Below are 18,476 nucleotides of genomic sequence, written 5' to 3' on the forward strand. Positions count from 1 at the left end.
GAAATCCTCCGGTGCAACAGCCAGCGCCCACTTCACATCCTCCCCAGGCAGCATGAAGCGTTGACCCAGTATCTAACCCAGCATGTAGACGTATACAGGATACATGCACACACTTACATAAATCAAATCACACACATAGGTCATCATAGCTGGGTCTTCAGCTTTCCACATCTCATACATCTGACATTAAAATGTCTCTCTAGTATCGTCAAACGTTTTATTTTCATGTGCAAAGAGCAGATAATATTGCATGTTACTTCTTCTTGTCATATTTACATCTTTTGAAGTTAAAAGGGAATTATTATCACTATCAATTACTGGTTCCTTTTGAATGCATGCATGGATATGTATCACTGCTGAGGCAGTTGCCATAATAATGTAAACAGATACAGTTTGTTATTTACATTGCCATGTGACCATATGTGCAGGTGTATTGTTTGATCAGACTCAATACTAGAAGGTCCTGTGTCAGCCTGTCAAATTGGGCTGGGGTCTGAGTCTGCATTACTCCCACAATGCAAAGACATGCAGGCAGGCAAGTTAGGTGTATCAAAACTCTAACCTACGGGTGGGAATTGGTTTGTCTGTGTGTGTTGGGTGATCCATGTGTGTGATCTGGGTATAACCCGATTTTCCAATTAAAGCCCCCTAAGCTGAGCACCACAAGACCATGCACAGGATAAATAACTGTAAAATGGATAAAAGCATTGATCTTATGTAGAACTTATACAGGTGGTCTGTGCCCTAGAATTCTAAACATGTTTTGCTCCATATGAATAGATTCCGATCACCTTATTTGGTACATATCACTGCTCTGGTATAAAAGGGGAATCATACTGAAAATGTAGTTTTTGTTGTACCTGAACAACTCGTATCTGAAGCAGCCAATGTTTCTGAGGTCACTGAACAGCGACAACCCTCCTGAGATAAATTGTTTATAACAAAACGCCCTGAATAGACACATGATGAAGCCAAATGATCTTGAAATCCTTAAAAGGCTCTGATAGGAAATCAAAGAAAGTCTCGTCTCTCGACCTCTCTCCATAAATTTGCATGTGTATTCTAGGATCACAAAATGAGCTCAGCTCAGATCGAGCGCTGTGATAAACTCTAGCAGCTCCTTTATTGGCTTCTTCCAAGTGTACCTGGTGTCGATGTGCACTGTACAATAAGCTCTCTCCCTCAATTGATACGATATTCATGTTTTTGCACCTTCACTGAAAACATCAACAGAGAGAGAAAGAAATATACCAAATAACCTTTAAAACTACCATTTCTTTTTCTATTGTGTTGTGAATAGTGTTGACAAAAGACTGGCTCCCTGTCTGATTCCAAAATATTCTGGGAATGGAAACTGAATCTGACAATAACTAATGGTCATCATGAGAGTCATAGATTTGCATCCTAGGACAAGCAGTTTTGCTGAAGCTATCATCCAAACACGTAAGAAGAGTTCGCCTTTAAGGCTTCAGAAACTGTGATGGAATCATTACGCAGGTGGAATGCTTGTCAGTTGAGTTAGTGCATAACATCTTGACAATGGAATAGCACAAAATCTCTCTAGGCCCCGTCTGAAGGGACATGCTGTTAACATACCACAGTGGAGGGTAACAGTAATATATGTATGTATGCAAGCATCTGTATGAAGATTTTCAGTGTGTAATTTGATTGTGACTCCAACTACTCCAACCTGTTTTTCTCAAGCCTCTGTCAGAGAATCCAGAGGGGCACAGGCCTTGGGGGGCTAAGGGACCTTTGTAGTCCATTGGGTTGACGTTGTCTCAGAAGGAAAAGAACGAAAAGCCAAAACACTTAAAAGAAGAAAGAATTTGAGGACGAGAGGTGAAATGATCAGAGGGCTGCAGGTAATCCATCCATGCAGGAGCACAGCAGCCTGGCCTGACAGTAACCCTAGGCTGACCTTTGACTGGCAGACAGGACCCTCCATCACTGTGGCCTGTCACTGGGGGCACCACCTGGATTACTACCATGACTAATGCAGAGAACCCCACAACCTGCCTGGCCCAAGGTGGCAGACACATCCAGGCCCAACTTGGGTTACGCCTGCTGGGGAGCAGTACGCCTTCTGTGGCCTCCCACTGTCTTCATTTGTGGAGGCATGGAGAAATACTAGTAATATCTATCGTTGAACACTGTTGCTGACTCTGTAAACACCATCCGCTGAGTAAATAAGGCCCAATAAGGGCAGTGTGGTGAGATGTGGTAGGCTGTTGGAGCTAGAACAATACAGATAAAGATTTATAACAGGCTCAGCCCAGGTTAAAGAGAAAATATAATAAACAACCAAGTTATAGTAACTGTTAAGAAATATTCTATCCTTGAAAAGGAGTGTTTTGAACAATCACGCTCAAGATTCCACTTCCAGTGTTTGCTCTGACTGCCCTCTAGTGTCCACATCTATACACTGAGCAAACACTAAAGGAGCTCATGGCCCTACAAACACATTGCTGAATGATTTAACCCTACTGATTAATATAACAATTTTACTAATACACTAAAATGTGCAAATCAATCTCAAGAGCGTAAGCCTAACATCCACCACAAGCAGGTAGTGAATTCACATGGCTAAGTGTTCTAGTTGACCTAAACTTAACCCTCTAATGTGGAACATATATCATTTCATTTGAATTGTAAAAAATTACGTCAGTTAAATCATTTTCTTTTATATACATGTGCAACCACTTCCCTTTGTCTGTTCAATATAATAATGATATGTAAATATAAGAACATTTATTTCAGTAAGAATATATAGGAAAAGTGCAGTGTGAGTGTAAATAGGTTATGTTTTGAAGGCACTGTTGCTCACTTGTGCCAATTATTACAGCTAAACATTAAACTAGGGAGCTAATGTTAGCCTACTATACGCCTTTAGCAGTGTTAGAAAGTTTTGCTTAAATATGCATCCTTTCCAGGAAAATTTTACAGAAAAAAATGTTATTACAAGAATCTAAAACAAATGAGGAGTGTGGTTTTTACTACCCTTTACAATACAATACAATGAAAAGAGTTGGATTTTCTTTTTTATTTGTATGTCAAACATACATAGTAAATACGCAACAACCTTTTGCACCCAAAGCATAAATTTACTTGCCAAACAAAATACAAAAAAAGATGCAGGAGAGGCTGTCGTTACACGTCAAACACATTGCACCTCAAAAGGCACAACAATTCTTTCTCAGCACTTCAGAGTACAATTCAAGTTTTAGCTCTGGAGATGATTGTGATTGATTGATTGAATATAAAGCTTTGGATACTGTTACACAAGTGGATTTAAATATACAGTACCAAGCTGATTGCTCAATTTTACTTGGCAAAACTGGGATAATGAAGTGCACAACTTTGATTGTGGTTCAACGTCAGTCTGATAAAGGCAAAAGAAATCTGAAAAACATTAAGAACATTTTGGAGGAAATGTTTTCTCATGATACTTTGCCTGAAAAGTGCAGTATATTAAGAGGCCCTCAGGTCCATATGTCCATACAACTGTACCTTTCAGAAATGGCTATGCAGCTTATGTAAAAAACACATACAATATCTACCTAATAACTACAGAGCAATGATTGACCCTCAATGTTTCATAATAAAGAATAGTGGTCCTCTTCTTTGGCAGAGCCTAAGATGCCAGGCCGAGCAGGAAGCCTCCGACAAAGCCACTCGTGACAACAATGTTTTTCTTCACAAACACTGTGGACTGAACAGAACAAAAAGCTTAATTATTACATCAATGGACACATATATTTAACTCATTCTATTGTGGCATGGCTGGATGTCAGCTTTTAATGAGCTGCTTCACAATACGCATGTAGGCAAGTGGATTGGATTCTGCATTCTGATCACATTATGTCAACCAATTACACCTTGCATTAACATGGGACCTTGCTATCTGGATAATGTAAGGGGATAAGGAGAATATGTGAATGAAAGGCGCAACTTTCATGCTGATTGGTGCCAGACAGCCTCTGACTGTATGTATTCCATGTGTTAAGTTACACATACTGTATATGCTGTGTGTGAAGTGTCTGAATGCAAATAAACCATAGAACTGCGGTTAAGTTAAGAATTTACATTAACGTTACAACAAAACCACTAGTCTTACCTTCTCAAAAAGTGTGGTTATCTCTTTATCTGCTTGATTGGTAGTCTTCTTTAACTGCCTCTTAGCTTTGTCCACATCCTTCTCTACTCGCTTCCAGTCCACTTGGATGTACCCAGTATTGTTAGCTATCTGTAGAAATAATTGACAAAAAAGGGAAGCAAATTGACTAAATTTCTTTTTTCCGGTTACAACACATACAAATGTGATCGTGCATAATATTGACTGGATACCTGCAACAGCAGAAGACCGCCCCCTACAGCTGTAGCAGCAACTTTTCCAACCTTCTGGAACAAATATCCTGCACACCTAGAATAAAAGTTCAAACATGTGAATCAAAGACAGATCATGATGATGCACACATGTACAGCTAATGCTGATAATTAGATTTTAAATGGGTCTGTCCAGCTGTGGTAGCTGTTCTAGAGAAAGTGTGTGTTACATGGGATGCTCTCTCATCAATCAAGCCTTCTCCACAAAGCTGCCTCTCTGTTGGGCAGAATTAGGGGAGTTAAGATCCTTAATGATGGAGAAGTGAGATGAGATGAAATAAGGGAATTGGGACGTACCCTCTGTCAGGATTTAATCCAAGGCCAAAGAGGGCACAAGTAATTCAAGAGGCAGCTAATTAGTCACAGGGCTATGTTTAGACTTGTCATTTGACATTTGATTTTTGGATGTAACGACAGCTCCTGCACACTGTCCTCAACACTTGTAGTTAGTTAGTGAGAAGCAAAGTTTTGGTATGTAGATTTTTTGTCAGGCATCAATTGATAAGCGTATTGACAAGTGAAAGTATGGAGTGTAGATTAGTTTGAAGTGAACTGTGATTGAACTTGTGAACGCTGATGCTTGCTAAGCCAGTGTTTAGCCGAGGTCGGTGTGTGAGAAGAACTAACTCTTGATCAAATGAACACACCTGATCGGTGGCTGATAGCTAGTAACATGTAGATAGAGAGGCAGCACTGTAGCTTAGTGGTTAGCTGTGTCAAAAGCATGACGGTCTGGTATTCTAATCCATTTCTTTCTGTGTCTGTCTTTCTGAGTAGTTTGTTCTCTCAGTGTCTTCACGTATGCAACCGGGTCCTTCCACCTGTATCTTAGCTGAATTGGGAACTAAGTGCTCTTAGGTGTGAATGAGAGTGGGAATGAGTTTGCATATTTCAGTGTGTAGCTCAGGATGCACCCTGCATCTCCCCATTGACCTCTGGGATAAACTCCATCCCCCCTCCCTTGAGCAGGATAAGCGGTTTGGAGAATGAATGGACATGTGGATCGCGCAAAACTACAACGCACTACCAGCACTTGAAGGCAACATACATCTCGATGAGGTGGCCATATTTACCATCCACTCGCCCCGCCGATTGCTAGCTGAGTCGCCACGGAGTACTTCTCCGCTAGTGGGCCAGAGTTCTTCCCGAACATGCGGTTCCACCATCGTTGGCGTTTCGCGTACTCTGTCAGATCTACAACCTTGTCGTAAATCTCCGCTTCCAAGTCTTAAAATAAGAGGGAGAAAATAATATCAGTGATCATAAACACCGATTACACGTCAACGCACCACTGCAACAAAGTCACAGCACTAGCATCCAAACTTATTTTTTACAAACTGTTCCAAACTTACCGCTACATCATACCGAATGACAGTCTCATACGTTTGTCAGATTTTGTATCGTTTAAAAAGTATACACACATTACATACTGCCAGCATGATAGTTGCCGACTGTTACATTAGTAATTTTGTTCTACTGTGAAGTTTTCAGGCCTAGCTTAGCAATAACTAGCATTGTAGTGCTAGGCTACGAAGGAAAAGTGCAGCTACAGACACTATGACACCTTTAGATACGAGCATAAACTATTTTTAAAGATGCCCAGATGTGATCTGGGTGTTAATAAAGCCACGGCGTCTTGAGTGATTCAAGATCAAATAACGTGATTATGACTTTTAAGAGCAGCTTACCCTTGTCGTTGTTCGCCATTTTGATGTAACGTTCAGGAACTGGCGTGTCCTCAGATGACATTTGCAAAATACGAGTCACAGTCAATACAGTACCAAAGCACACACAATGGGGAAATACTTCATGAAAAGTAAAAGACATGCTTTATAAAATTAGGTTAACATAGGTAAGGACAAATGTAAAGAGTATCATAACCTGAGAACAACACGTGATCATCAGAAATAAACTTTGAAACAAATAAAACTAGACACATTCACTGAAGTAAAGCATTATCAAAAACAACTTTATTTTTAAATATCATCTTCTACTTTCCAAAATTGACTCATTTGTAGGATTGAAAAAGCAGCGGTAACTTAAATAAGTCTGAAACTGCTCTCTTCCTCTCCCAGACTTAATCGCCACAACACACTTCCAAGCTGCCATGACTTTTCCCCAATCTCCTACTGATATTATTATTATTATTATTATTATTATTAGTTTATTTTTCAGGGACAATGCAGCGCACATTATTACACACATAGCCATCACAAATCAATGCATAACAGAGTATGTAGATGTGTTACATGAAAGGTTTCTAGCCAGATGGCTAATTTGCAACCCCAGTCCCTGGTCAGGCCTTTCTTAAACGAAAAACATAACATGGGGTAGTGTGAAGACAATTTTCCATTTGGACTCTTTGATGGACTTCATCTGTATACTTTCTTCACTTAATTGAACCTAACATCTTAGTGAACCATTGCTTTGCTCATTAAACATGTCCTTCCTAACCAGAGGCCCTGATAGTTTATGTGGGCAGTGGATCTCTATTTGCCTTTCCAAAGGTTTCTTTCATTGTTGCCTTGCATGCAATGGCAGTTTTTGCTCTTCTTCATAGACACCTTGATATGGGACAGAAGGCATAATGTACGCTTGTCAAGCCTTTTGAGATACTCTACAGCTGTACAGTGTTTTAGGCTGTACATATAAAATAGAATCGAATAAACATTCACTCCATTTCTCCTGTTTTCTATCTTCATCTTTTGACAGTAAAAATAAATTGTCAGAGTAAGTTTCACTCATCATCAGCAAGGCTTGCAATAATTTGACCAAACTAGAAAGTGATCTTTCATCCTATATATTTAATTTTTTTTTTTTTTTAACAACTGATCTGATCCGATCAGTGAACAGTTCCATTTGATACTGTGTGCCTCTTCATACAGGACGGAATACAATATCTATAGTTTAAAATAGGAGAGTATTTATATTGAAGGAGTAGCGTTGGGAAATGACTGGATAATTCATAGTTTCACAGTTAAACAAAGGCGTAATTAATGGACGTGAAAATAAGGAAAAGTAATAAAGCATTCATGAACACTTCTGTCTCTGTCACATTCAGCTACAGAAACCGCGCAACGTCTAAAAAAACTAAAAAATAATAAACATGAGCAAAATATCATTGACAGATCCAGTTTACACAGGCAGGACAGCGGACCAACAGAGGGACTTCACAATATAGTTACGTCACCATAATACAGGAAGAGAAACCAATAATCGCAGGGCGCGAGGCGGGTTTTAACAGCCTTCTTAGTGTGTACGTGCGCGGGCTCGTGTGCGCGTTCACAAGTCATCGACAGGGAAGCGGTCACGTGTCCAGAAACACTGGCCAGTGATTGGTCATAGAGGACAGGAGGCGTGTCCACTGTGGCGGCGTGCGTTTGCCTATGTGACACAATTATAACAACTTTGAGCTGACGGTTGGGGAAGTTTGCTTTATTAACAAATAACACTCAGTCCGTAAACCCAACATTACACGAACTTCATGCATAAATTGGCACTGGGATACACGCTGTGTTTTGATGTACAATGAGGACTATGGAGGGTAACTTGAAGGGATCATTTCCTTAAGGATTTGGCAAGAATTACGCTACGCCCCGTTTTAGTCCTGGATAAGGTGCTGCACTTTGGTTGTTTTTGCATTTCGCCGGAGTTGCTTGGTCCCGTTGGACTCCCCTTTTCCTCTCCATGAAATCGTGCGGAGTGTCGCTAACCGCCGCTGCCTCTGTCGCTGCTCGGAGCCTCGGCGCTGCTGGTGATGAGGAAAAGAAAATGGCGTCGGGAAAAGCGAATGAAATCGAAGAGGACTTTCCAAAGCTAACGGCGCAAGAGAGAGGCAGCCTGGCCGAAATTGACAGGTTAGGCGACCCGTACGAGCGAAGCGTCTCCTCTTGTTTATTTTGTGTGATTTTATATTTCACCGAGTGCAGTTTTAACAACATACACAAATGCCCCCAAGTAATACGGAACCGCCTGTGTTGTCTGTCCTCTACTTGCAGTTCACTGTTTGGATTTCAGAGGCTTCATGAAGATGGCGCCAGAACGAAGGCCTTGCTGTTAAAGGTATGCCACAGAATAGGATCACAGTGGTCTCTCTCCGTTATCTCTCATTTGTGTCTATCCCACCTGTAATAAGTGGTACAGACCTCCCGGAACGCACTCTTGCCAGACGGTTGGCCACGACACACACACACACAATCCCCCCCATTTCCATCAACTTTCATGCTGAATCAGTGTGATCACTGACTGTATAATACGTTCACCAATTGTGAACATTATTAAGAGGACACAAAAACACACTTCAAGTCGGAATAAATCGTTCTGTAGTATTTCTGCAGCCTCTCCAAAGCGTTACACAGACCTAAACACAAGGTGAAGTCGTTTTGAATCTCCACCCTGCTAAATTCGGTGGTGGGAGAATTGGTAACACGGTATCGATACGTAATAGTAATGTATCGGTTATTGTGTTATTACTAAAGTGTTAACTTATCACGCCAGAGGCTTAGGTGATGGGTACATGTTGGTTGTAATTGCCATTGTTTTGCTATCATTGTATTGGCGCTGACCTGCGTGAACTATAAACTGTTAAATAGACAAAGTGAGCAGTTTAATACAGCCATGGGCTTGTTAAGTGAATAACAAATAGGTGGTTGTGCAATATGGTTGAAGATAATCTTGCATATATGTATATTTGTCATATTATGCAGTTAAACGTGTTTGTATCCGACCAAACCATCTGTCCCATCATCGGCGACAAAACGCTAGCCAGAGTTAAGTCGTGCGTCAGCTAACTCTGCTAGCATGTGGCGGCTAACAGCGCGCGCCGCCTTTCTCCTAGTTTCTCTTTATTCTTATACGATAAAAGCACAATATGTTGATAAAATTGTTGCCGGGCAAACGAATGGTAATATGTCGCAAAATGTTGTAAAATAATGGCTGCTTGAATCGGCCCAAGATGGCGGGGAGTGGAGCAAAATACCTAGCAAGCGTTTGATAGCTAACGAGCAGGCAAAGGCTAAGCTAATTAGACTTAAAGGCTGTAGTGTGTGGTGTTTAAAGAGGGGTTGAAATGTAGGTGGTGAAATGGTCATATTTGAAATTGGGCGCTACATTATCTGCTGTACATTGATGTATCGCGTCCATGCACCCCGTGGTAACGTGAACATTACGTTGTGTGCTGTGCTTGAGTGTCTTCACCATGTGTGGCTGCCTGTCTTGAGTCTTTCTTGGTGCAGGTTAGCATGTTCCAATGTTTTGGTGAGGTTGAACTTTTCAGGCCCGCTCTGGCTCCGTTTCCGGTGTCCTTCATTCTATAACGCGCTAACTTAGAGTCGAGCGGTTCCATCCTTTTCATAGTATTACTAGAAAGGTCATTTCCTTTGTGAAAGCCACACATCCACAATACTCGTTTCACATGGGACAAAGTTGTTTCTTTGCATTTAAGTATTGCAGCCTGTGCGTACAAAGCCGGCGTCATTTCAACAGCTGAGTGCTATTGATTCTCATTTTCATTTGGCTTCTTATTTCCATGTAAGGCAGTCCATGATCCTGTGATCGGAGTAGCGTATGGATTTGTTTGCTGAATCACACAGTCTGCTCAGTGCCATGCTGGTCCTCAGCTAACCTCTGGAACACATTCATATACTGTGTGTAGCATGGGAGTGGAGCATCCTGGCGTCATGCCAAAATGCGTAAATCTTGTAATTTATTCTCAAAAGTCACGAGAAAATGTAAGAGTAGAAATGCAAATACATGTGGCGCTCCTGCCCCTGAAGTAGGCAGACATTTAATCCAACACTGATTTGACTTCTATTCATTAAACAGAGACCCCAGCAAACTTTCAGCAAACACACCTGATGTTTACATCAAGGCCCAACCTCAAAGAATGACATTTATTTTCAAGGCCAAACATACACCTCAGTTAACAGCAGCACTTTGTGTGTTGTTGGTGCACAAGCTGTCGAAGCTAGACAGCAACAGAACCATGGCAAAGTAGTAACTACTTGTATGACTGTGAAAGAAATCTGAAAGCGATATTAATAGATTTCAATGCTTCGAAAATATTGATGTCAATGTAATTTGCTTACTATAATGGAGAGTGTGTCCATCGCACAATATTCTGTGAATCGTCCTACATCATGTGGCACTTAAACAAAAGATTTCCAGTGCAAACATTCAATGGGAGTATAAAATAACAAATCCTATGACGTGTGTTTGTATAGTTTCCAAGCAGAGTAGTTGGTCCGTCCATGCATTTAGACAAACAAAAGAGAGACACGTGCACGTTGCCAGATTCACCTTAAATGGAGGTACGACGCTCATTAGCTTGCCAAATAGTGTGACTCACAATTTTTTACTGAAGCAACAGAATTGTGCTGTACCTGCATCTCCCACACAGACCATGTTGTCTCTGGGATGTGGAGCTTTCAGAGGCAGAACAGATTTGTATCCTCTGCTGTTCCTCTTTGTGGCAGTATGAATTTAAAACGCACCTTAGCTGTGACAGCTACAACCATGCTTACATTTGGGTCGTGGATATTTCTCATTACTATTTGAGCTCATCAGTCACTAAGTATGCATACGTTTACGTGTGACTGTGAATATCAGGATGTAGGCTATCTATATTTTATGATTTTTACCAAAAACTACTTGTGGTAAATACATGTTCAGTCTGTTGATCATTTCTCGTACGACCAAAATGGGGAAGTATAAACATGGAGTTGCAGAAGATCATGATATTGCTTATCTGGGTTTGTGTTCAAAGAAAAAGATACAAATGTTTCGTGGATTGTCTTTTCTGTGAGAATGCAAACGCAGCAGAAGCCTATAGTGTGTTTGAAGACGATGTAAATGCTCAAACAACAGCGCAAAGTCGTGCCTCCTACACAGTGCAATGTTGGTAAACTATCTAACTTAATCCCTTGACTAGGTGCATGTATTGGTGCAGGTCATGTTGTGCATTCATTATAAACATCAGTTATTTTGACACTATTAATTTACTATGGTGGCGGGCGGTGTGTAGGGAGGTTGCAGTGGAAATTGCTAGCTGACAAAATCCACATTTCTTATGCGGAGAAGACTGCTTCCCCCATTTCAAACCCAGCTCATGCTCTTGTGTTCTTATACTGCAGCCACAACACGCATTTAACACAAAACCTCAACACAGAGGCATAATTTGGCCTCAAGGCTTAGAGTAAATGTTAAACCGTTGGCCGTGAACAAACAGGACACACGTTGCTCAGAGCAGCGCAGCCTAAATGTGTGAAATTGGTTTGGTGTTCACAGCATTTGGATATGCAGTTAAGTGTCAGAAGGAGCAGAGACGCCGGGTTCTATCAAACAAGAAGTAAATATAAACGTGAACAAATTTTATGTTGCTTGCAGTCCGTTACGTGGCAATATTGACAGATGGCAGGTGTGACACTTGAGGACAAAACATTGTGCCGACCAGTTTTTCGTCTTTTATGGACATACTGGCAGCCTGGTACCTTTTGCAACATGAAGTTGCATTATCATTGCCTAATCTAACCAAAATGTGATGTCATGTGGCAACAGATCAGATAAAGAATGTTCCCCACAAAGGCTGAATGATGAGAACAAGCACAATACTGAATGGACGTCGGGTCTTAATGATTTACTAACGAGCAGCTGTGCATTATTTGCATTCTGCAAAGGCGCAAACAATGCTTCGTTCTCTGAAAATGGGACAGATATCTGGTGCGCAATACCCTGAGCTGTGCCAAAACAGCTGTATGGAAATGAGTAATACACAGTAGGACCGGAAAGAAATGTATATGTGGACTCTGTTAAGAATTTTACTGGTACTTTCTGATCACTTGTGTTTACTCCTACTTTGGATATTGTTGTTTTTCTTTGACTCTTCACACACACACACACACACACACACACACACACACACACACACACACACACACACACACACACACACACACACACACACACACACACACACACACACACACACACACACACACACACACACTCTACCCATTCCTCTCCAATGGCTGCTGTAATGGCTATCGAGATAAATTTGTGTCGCTGTTATTTAAATACTGACTGACAAAGCCCATATTTGGGAAGAGATTTGGCACCATGCAAAACAGCCCTGAAATGCTAAAAAGACACATGCCCTTCAGATGGACACCAGTCTGCTGTGTCCGATCGGCATCTCCTACGTACCTACAGGCCAAGTTACAGCCAATACGCTAAGCTTTTTCTGGTTACTCATATGTTCTATTGATTTAACAAGGGGTAGTTGGTTGCAGATGTGTGTCGTTGCCCTAACTAATGCTGCCTTTGCTCTTCAGGCCGTCAGCTGCTATGATGCACTCATCCTGAAAGCAGAGGGGAAGGTGGAACCAGAGATCTTCTGTCAGCTGGGCCACTTTAACCTCCTACTGGAGGACTATCCAAAAGGTGAGAGTCTGTGTTCAACTCACAATGAATGAATCATAGCTACATTGTTCACGAGTGATTTGATAAACCGGACTCTGAATGATAGAAGAATGAAAGCATTTACAGTCTTTTTCTCCACTGTCGTCACCTTAACATGTTTGATGCAAGAAGGTGCAGCTGACTTGAATATCTGGAGTATTTAACACGGTGACTAACTGCCCATCATCTCCTCCTGTGTCCTTCCCTCTTTCTCCATCACATTCTCTTATTCATCATTTTCTCAGCATTATCTGCATACCAGAGGTACTACAGTTTACAGTCGGACTACTGGAAGGTGAGTTTCCACAACTCCACAAAAATGTCAAATCATTTGCTCAGCGTCTCTCTTTGCTCCTCCGCAATTGGATAAAGACACTCAGCTCAACTGTGTAGCCTGCTACAGAGACCACTGCGCTTCTTGAGAGTTACTGGGTGATTTGTGCAGGCGTTTTCATTTAGGAACCAAATCCATCACTTCACCTGTTTGCATATTGAGGCTGCATGTTGACAATTATAGGACACTGCTGAGCGCTTAGCCTAGCACATAGCAACGCCGGGGACGCACCGGCACAAAGCTGCGAAAAGGAAACAAAGCTGCACATCAATGGTTCCACCTTACATTAACATTATGATTAATAACTTATTTTGCAGTAAATGACTCATCTTGATTAAGATAAATATGCGATGCATCATCCAGCCCCAGTTTATTCTACAGTATACTGAGGGAATACAGTATAACAGCATGCACCCTGTGAAGACACCTGCAATGGAGTTATCACCATCTTATATGTTCTAAGAAATGCTGACGTTGCTCATGGCGCAGGCCGAGCTGATACTGTGTGAACACTGCACAGTCACTGAGCTCAGCTGGGTAGGATTCTGACGAGAATGTGACTCTACAGTTGGGACGATCTCAGTTTGGGTGAACGGGCTCGTTCTGTGCGATGTTGCGTTGTCGAGGATTGGTCGGCCATTCAATAGAGACCTGATTAGACCCGACAAGCTTTGGTCTCATCAAGCGCACTGACATGTACAGTGAAGTGAGGGGGTGAAGTGCTCTCTTCTGCTGGATAATTGTGCAGCAAAGATTTGACTTGGCAGCAGTAAAAAAGAGGGTTGGAGCACAAAGACTCTATCAGGGCAAGGCTGAAGTGGCTGATCACTGTACTCGAGTCCTGTTATGGTTCAATTTTAGACCAAGAGTTTAATTGAGGCCCAACTCCCAATTTGCAAGTGAAGAGCAGGCGTTAGCACTGACTGCAGATAAAGAACGGCCAAGAGGAGGGGGACAAAAAACACAGTGCAGTTCATACTAACCTGACTGGGACCTGTGATGTATTTGTGGGTGGGTGGGTGGGTGGGTTAATCAATATCATCACATAAGATATGACCCACCCAGACTACTGAGACTACTGAGTTGGATCACAATTGTTCATTTAGAATTGAATGATTGAGGAGAAGGGCAGACACAAGTAGAGACACGGCATACAAAGACTATGGGTATATACATTGTAAATTCTTTAAGGTAAACAATGCATCACACATCTTCAGGTGTTTCTCTTACTCTCCCCCAAACTCACTTTCGATAGCCTGGAGCTAGAAGTCCCATGTTTACACAAATACACACCGGTGGTTGTTTTTCTTGCCTAGAGCCGACTCTGTATGTCGTGCAGCATGTCTTGTTGGAGTTGGTCTTTCTCATCTAAAATTGTCTCTTGAGGGAAAATGAGTTGTAGCAGTGTGGACATTATTCGGCAACTCACAACCAAACTCAAATGGTTAATGTAGCTCTTGAATGAAACCACTACTTTGTTCCTAATGATGTCATTAAGCATGCTGAACAGGCTGTATGTGAAATAAAACATTATATACTCTAGGTTTTCCACATTGAAGTCACATAGCTTTGCATCAGTCTCTAAACATCAGTCAGTGTGCCAAAGAACTTGATTGTAACAAATTTCCACTTTTTTTTGTTTCAGAATGCTGCCTTTTTATATGGCCTCGGCATGGTTTACTTCCATTATAATGCATTTCAGTGGTAAGTATTCATTGAATGTTTGTTAAATTGTCTGGGTTTTTTTCATTTTGTACATATTGTTTTTCTTCTGCATTCATGTTATATATTCACTTACTTTTGTTACCCTACGGTTTAAGAGGAAACGCTTTGCAGCTTTTGAAAAGTCAGGACACAGTTGGTGCATTTGTGAGACTGGTTGTGGTTTTTTAGGCTATGAAAGGAACTTATGGTCACTGAACTGACAAGTGTCCTCAGATGGTCCCTTCAGCCAGATGGTGAGCATGTAACATGGTCCCTCCCTAGAACAGTGAGGTTGGACAGTACAGTAGTTTTGGGATGGAGGAAAAAGCTCATCAGTACCTAAATCCATGGCAGTTAGTCTGGCATTATCTGCGGTTGTGCATGCTGAGAACTTTATTATGACAACACAATGATGACCTCACTACAACAGGTGACTCATCTTACTACTCTTTACTCGTGCGTCTTACTACTGTTATTGTAGTGCGCATGTGTGTGGGTGTATATCTGGAGTTGCAGGGAGCATCGTTCGCCTGCAAACTCGGCAAAACATTGTTCAAGGGTCCAGCATGTGCACAGGGTGCTTTTCATGTCATTTACATTACGTTGTTTTGTTTGCAAGAAACAAGTTATGCAAATTATAGTAGTGGGTGATGGGAGACATGAATGGACGTGGTCTCAAACTAGTGGGGTGAGATCGGCGCACGTTTGTTCAGGGGTCTGTCATCTCCATAGGGTGCTTTTCATTTCATCTTCCCCTGCTTCTATAATTGGAGAGCCGTGTGTACTGGAAAATCTAAATGGCTGTTGTGAATTGGTTTGCATTTCTGTGTGGGGTTGTTCTGTTAGCGATCAAATAAACAATCTGCTCCAATGACTACATTTTTAGTAATAATTGTCGCAGCCCTAGTTACACTATCATCTAAACCTCATTACCATTAAACAACAATTCGCTCCTGGGCTAGGTAACTAGAGCAAAGCACACTTCAGACAGTGTGTGGTCAGTCACTGTGCTGCTGTCTTTGGAAGAGGTTCTGCAGCACACCTGTAGTCTTTGGGTTTGCAGTTATCGTGATGAATAGATCAAACATCCCGTGCCTGGTGCATTCAGATTGTGCTTTGTAGACACATCTGGGGTTAGGGTTTGGTGGTTCATAATGGACAAGAGATGGGGCAAGACCAAGTGATCGTTTGGGTCATACATAGGATGGAGTGTCAATGATGTAATTAACAACCATCATTCATGGCATCATTTATAGAATAGAATAGAATTGAATAGCTTTTATTGTCACTATAAATAAACAACTACAAACAAATAATAAATAATAAATAGTAAATAACAATAAATAAACAACACACAGTTCCATTCATTAATTAAAACATAAGTAGTCCCACAGCTCAAGATGTCCCAATAGCTCAAGATGTCTCATATGACATGTCTCGACATCCCATATGACATCATGACATCACATAACATCCACATGACATATGACATCACATATGACATATGACATCACATATGACATCACATGACATCCAACATCCCACATGACATCACGACATCCCATGTGACATCATGACATCACACCCCAAATGACATCACATGTCCCTTGCCCCATATGACATCACATGACATCATAGCTGAAGATGCCCAATTTGTCCCAATATTGCAATTGACTTTTGGGGTACTAATTTGTCTAATGTTTGATTTTGTTTAGCTCACTTATGGCCCTTACAAAGAAGCTGTTCTTCAGTCTGGTGGTGTGCGTGTTCAGTGATCTGTATCGCTTTTTAGAGGGAAACAGACAGAACAGGGAGTTACAAGGGTGGGATGCATCTTTCAGGATGGTGTTGGCCCTGCGGAGCCAACGAGTCTTAAAAATGTCCTCCAGAGAGGGAAGGGGAAGTCAATTATTTTCCCTGCTGTTTTAATCTCCCTACTGCTATAATTTGCACAATTTATAAAACATAAAATTCAAAATATAGCTTGGCATTGATCTGAGCTGGTTCTGAGCTAGGTAGTGTCACCTCCACCTGCTGTTCTCTCCCTCGGGTCTGTTGGCTTGCCGGGGCCTCTGTGTCCTGTTCTGCCTTCTGGTCCGCCCTCTGCTTCCTCATCCGAGGCCTTTAAGGTCACCAGTATTGTTGCGCTGCCAGATTCATTGGGCCCCTGTTTCCAGGCCTGTGTATGTGTTTGTTGGTGAAGGGAGGCTGTCATGTGGGTCTTTCTAGGACAGATTACATCACCCCAAGCCCACGACCCAGAGGAACGCTGAGCTGTCAGATGGTGAATATTCTTCACATGACTGAAGTGATCTCTTTAGAAGAGGCGCTGGCCCAAATCTCCAGCTTGTTGAGAGGTTATTATATTCATGTTTTTTTTAAAGAGATTTGATAGCTTCAAGCTGAAAAAGCATTTGACAAATTATTCACATTTTATTTGACAAGATTTAAAGGAAATTGGCCCCTATAATTGAGCCCAATGTCATTTGCCTGACATATTCAGAAGAATGACTCGGGGCCATTTGGTGCCCTCACATGCCCTTTCCTAAAGGACAGAGCTGCTCTCTCCGCCGCAGCCTATCCAGCTTAGAGTAGAAGAGCTGTACTGTCCAAGCATTCATTTCCTCCCCTCTCATTGGCAGAATCCAGAGCACAGAGGGAAGGGAGGGAACAGATAGATGATGAGGAGGAGGAATAGGAGGGGGAAATGGGGCCAACGAGTTCAGTGTGTGTGTGTGTGTGGCACTCACTCAGCAGTGAGCTCAGTGCTCTGCTGTTTCATGCCGGAGAAAAAGGCCTTATGCTCACATGTGCTTGTTGTCATGGCTACCCAGTGAGTGGGTTCATTTGGAATATGGTTTGTTTTCAATGTTTTAATTAGCTCTTGCCAAGAAGGTAATGCTTTGCCTGATGTTTGTTTGTTTGTTTATTTGTTAGCAGGTTTTTTCTTCAAGGAGTCAAACGTCCTTACACCTACCTGGGCAAATAAACAGATCTTGTGCCATGTGGGCAGAGGGTGGCTTCATTGGTGGTGTTTGTGGGAGGGAGGCTGAGCTGGTGAGGGGTCACGTCCCTGTCACTATCACTCAATCACGCTGCTTTTCCACCTGAAACCTTTTGCTCTCCTGACCAGCTCTGTTCAGTATCTATGACAGCAGGGTGGTGACTGCCCATATTTTCACCTAATTGTTGTGGTAATTGGTCAAATTTAGTGCTGAAATTTGCTTGTCTAATACCACAACAAAATTTGGTACTCCATTCCCATCATTGCATTGTCTACAATCATTTGCCTTAGTCTTGGCGCAGGATTTGCAGCATTGCGGTGAGGTTTTGTCAAGCGTTTTTGAGGTTTGTGGTGCTGCCACAGTATTTTAATTCTTAGTTGCATGTTTTGCAAATGGCCTCAGCTCTGCTGGGCTGGCTCTTGTACTTAAGCTCTTAAAGAGCCTACACCAGTCCGATCATCTGCCAGGGAGGTGCGATCTGCCATGTTGGCCAAACCAGGCTTGCCACACTACGTTGTCATCATATGTCACACATGCAACTTCTGCAGCACAGGTGTGGCTTAAGTTTCCTGTCGTAATTTGAGAACGGAATG

At 41.9% G+C, this 18,476-nt stretch overlaps 2 protein-coding genes across 2 annotated transcripts in view; one reads left to right on the forward strand and one right to left on the reverse strand.

The window, feature by feature from the left end:
* Positions 1–3,024: 3,024 nt before the first annotated feature.
* Positions 3,025–6,163, reverse strand: fundc1 (FUN14 domain containing 1). Its single transcript, XM_076157269.1, has 5 exons — positions 6,075–6,163; positions 5,460–5,613; positions 4,348–4,423; positions 4,118–4,246; positions 3,025–3,712 (listed from the first exon to the last, which is right to left on the reverse strand). The coding sequence occupies exons 1-5, from the start codon at positions 6,133–6,135 to the stop codon at positions 3,635–3,637; spliced, it is 498 nt and encodes a 165-aa protein (XP_076013384.1). The 5' UTR covers positions 6,136–6,163; the 3' UTR covers positions 3,025–3,634.
* A 1,588-nt stretch (positions 6,164–7,751) lies between these two features.
* The window catches only part of kdm6a (lysine (K)-specific demethylase 6A), a 32,512-nt gene continuing 21,787 nt past the window's right edge, over positions 7,752–18,476 (forward strand). The window contains exons 1-5 of the mRNA XM_076155337.1: positions 7,752–8,243; positions 8,385–8,448; positions 12,714–12,822; positions 13,086–13,135; positions 14,820–14,878. Of these exons, the coding sequence (XP_076011452.1) occupies positions 8,074–8,243; positions 8,385–8,448; positions 12,714–12,822; positions 13,086–13,135; positions 14,820–14,878 (452 nt within the window). The 5' untranslated portion in view covers positions 7,752–8,073. The remainder of the gene's footprint in view (positions 8,244–8,384; positions 8,449–12,713; positions 12,823–13,085; positions 13,136–14,819; positions 14,879–18,476) is intronic.

This window comes from Genypterus blacodes, unplaced genomic scaffold, assembly GCF_046128005.1.
Source record: "Genypterus blacodes isolate CSIRO-AG114 ecotype Tasmania unplaced genomic scaffold, CSIRO-AGI_Gbla_v1 ptg000008l_1, whole genome shotgun sequence".
NCBI classification, from domain to species: Eukaryota; Metazoa; Chordata; class Actinopteri; order Ophidiiformes; family Ophidiidae; genus Genypterus; species Genypterus blacodes.